Here is a 3,247-nt window from a genome sequence, read left to right as displayed (position 1 = left end):
TGCAAAGGCGTACCTTTGCATATTTGACGTCTGCCAGGTAAAGAAATGAATGCTGTTTGTCTAATTAAAACCGCTGTTTCGGCTGAATTTATTAAAGAATGTAGAAAACTTTATTATTTTATTTATTAAAATAAATTAAAATATATTAGGTGCATGTAACCAGAGTTAGTAAACTAATTGCGAAACTATTCCAAAGTCATAGGTGGCGCTGATCGCAGGCGGTAAAATTTGTATTCGAACTGGATACTAGAAATCAATTCGACAGTAAAAAATTAATAAATTGCTAAGTTTTTGTAATTAATTCATGAAAATTTATAGCTGCACAGCAAAGTTGGAATTATAGGCAACATTCTTATAGGATGTTTAATTTAATAATTAATACTTACATGAGCGATAGGTTTTGTATTCCCTGTAATAAATCAGATTACTATAGAAAAGTATTTTTGTTGCATAATATTATTATTTTGTAACAAATATAAATTAGCATAGGGAAGCGTAAAGAATAAATTTTTTTATTAAGAAACTTTATTTATAATTGTGTATTTACAATGTTTTCATAGGCGAAAAATGAATACAAAATAAAAAATTATATTGAAAAAAAACTATCAAAGAACCATGGACGGGAATCGAACTACGTTCCTCCAGTATAGAAATTATCGATCGTCACCGTTATGCTATAACTTGATTGTGAACAAAGTTCAAGTAAATGCATAATAGTGTACGTAATCAAACTTTAATTGCAAATGTCTCTAAAACTATTGAGTAGTTGCGGCTATAATGATATATTTTCTTAAACTGCATTTCCATTTCTACAAACTTGCAAGATTTTAACTAAATCGGTGACCCGAAGGACTTGCACTCTCTTTCTTAGAGTAATACATGAATATGTATTTTGCGTTAATGGCAGCTATTTTTAAGCGATAAAAATTCGTAACATTTTTTTTATCTTTATACGATAAGCTTATTTTTGTTCCATTCGATGATAGTAGTTTATAAGAAACGTTCATTTGATTCACAGTTTCATATTGCTAGATTGCGGTAGACGCCCTCTATTTATTGTTTTAACATACGAATTCTAAGTACTTCCATTCCGTGTGAGACAAAGTAGTTGATGTTTTAACGGTTGAAGTAATTTTTGTACTGTAGAATCTATTATATATTTGATATTCTTTTTTATAATCTTCAAAATAATGAATGTAAGTATTTATGGTTTTTTACTCCACGTATTCTTATTTATTACGGGTATACACTCGTGTAGCATAGGAAATTCATATATTTTTTTATTTTTTTATTACATTTATACTTATGTTACGTACAATTTTCTATTGTTTTATATACTTCTTATATCATCCTAATGACATGTACTTAAAATGTTTTTCTGAAACAAAAATAACGTTATTGTTTCTGATTGATAAAATATAATAATTGATTTTGAACATTGTTCACTTTTAAATACATATAAAAGCACATTTTATAAAAATTATTTCTTTTGTTCCATTATAATGAGCAGTCATGCAAAAATGTGTACAAATTGAATACTGAAATATATATTATAGCAAATTTTTTCATATACTTAGTAAAATATACCAAAAATTACTTTTTTGGTTAATTTATCATGTAGTATATAATAAAGGAAAATATTTAAATACGGTATGATATTTTTATGTATTTATATATATTTTAGGGATTAGTTGCTCTTGTAACGGGTGGTGCATCTGGATTAGGACTTGGTGTTGTACGGAGATTTGTAAAAAATGGTGCCAAGGTAGTTATTGCAGATTTGCCAATATCTAAAGGAAATGAAATTGCTAAAGAACTTGGGGAATCTACTGTTTTTACACCAATGGATGTAAGTACAAAAGATTTATCACCTATATGTATGTAACAAAAATTTATAACAATTAAAAGTACTTTTTTGTCAATTTGATCATCAAAGAAATATCAAAATAATTGCAATTAAATTATATTAATATAGTATACTTTTCCTTATAGTACATTTATTTTAGAATTGCTAATTTCTTATCAATACAAAACTCTATAATATTATTAATTTAAATATTACTATTATTGTTAATATTAATTTAACACTATTAGTAACCATTATAAATTGACATTAAAAGTTATTGGATTACTTTTTCATTTAATATTTTTTATCTGTGATTTTATATTATATATTTAACTTTTGTAAAATAAATTTCATTCTATATTTTTTTTTGCAGGTAACATCAGAAGATGATATAAACAATACTATTTAATAGCTTATGCTTACAAAATATATAATTTCAATAAAAATGTACCATACAGTATGGAAGAGTTTAATAAGATGTGTAATGTAAATATTGGTGGAACACTTAATGTTATTAGATTATGTCTACCACTCTTGCATAAGAACAGTGAAGGAGAGAATGGAGAACGTGGAGTAATAATTAATACAGCAAGTGTTGCAGCATTTGAAGGACAAATAGGTCAGATAGGCTATTCTGCTACCAAAGGAGCAATTGTTGGAATGACTGTACCAATGGCTCGCGAATTTGCTTCAGTTGGTGTTCGTGTTGTTACAATTGCACCTGGGTTATTTGATACACCTCTGCTCGGAGCTTTACCAAGCAAAGTGCGTACATTTTTAATGAAAACTGTACAATTTCCACAAAGATTGGGTCAACCCGATGAATATGCTCAGCTAGCACAACATATTGTTGAAAATAAATATCTGAATGGAGAAGTGATAAGATTAGATGGTGGTCTCAGAATGCAACCTTGAGTACAAAGTTCATCATGCAATTGAATGAAACCTCTTTTATAATTTTAATTTTAATTTTTTTACATGTATGTGGAATTGGGTAAAGGATTTATAGAACATGGATAGTTTATATAAAAATTATATAAATGTGCATAAAAATATATGAAAAATGAATAAACCGTGTAACTGTTTTACATGCAACACCATTATAATTCTCTTAGAATGTACACAAACAACTAAAACTTTTTATCTATCATAGGTATCGACAATTTTCTTTATTACCTTATGACTGTACATTAATGTCTTGTAAATAGGTTGCAAAAGTCGCAACACCTTTCTTTAAATAGTTCACTAGAGCATTATCTAGCAAAAAAGTTGTGTACATAATATTAACATAAAAATCATTTAGTTGTCCCATTATTCATTAGTCTTTCTTTCCAATAACCTCTGGAGATTTCCAAAATTCCAGTAAATACTGGAATTTATTTTGATGATTTTTCGGAAGAG

At 27.3% G+C, this 3,247-nt stretch overlaps 1 protein-coding gene across 1 annotated transcript; it reads left to right on the top strand.

Moving 5' to 3' along the window:
* The first annotated feature begins 1,041 nt into the window (after nucleotides 1-1,041).
* On the top strand, nucleotides 1,042-2,895 carry scu (hydroxysteroid 17-beta dehydrogenase 10). The gene is given in 3 exon segments (XM_017897117.1): nucleotides 1,042-1,196; nucleotides 1,685-1,877; nucleotides 2,220-2,895. Coding segments are annotated over 3 exon segments (741 nt in total). The 5' UTR covers nucleotides 1,042-1,190; the 3' UTR covers nucleotides 2,762-2,895.
* Nucleotides 2,896-3,247: the final 352 nt, after the last annotated feature.

This window comes from Eufriesea mexicana, unplaced genomic scaffold (assembly GCF_001483705.2).
Source record: "Eufriesea mexicana isolate 0111107269 unplaced genomic scaffold, ASM148370v2 scaffold386, whole genome shotgun sequence".
Taxonomy (NCBI): domain Eukaryota; kingdom Metazoa; phylum Arthropoda; class Insecta; order Hymenoptera; family Apidae; genus Eufriesea; species Eufriesea mexicana.
This window is presented reverse-complemented; position numbering and strand designations above follow the sequence as displayed.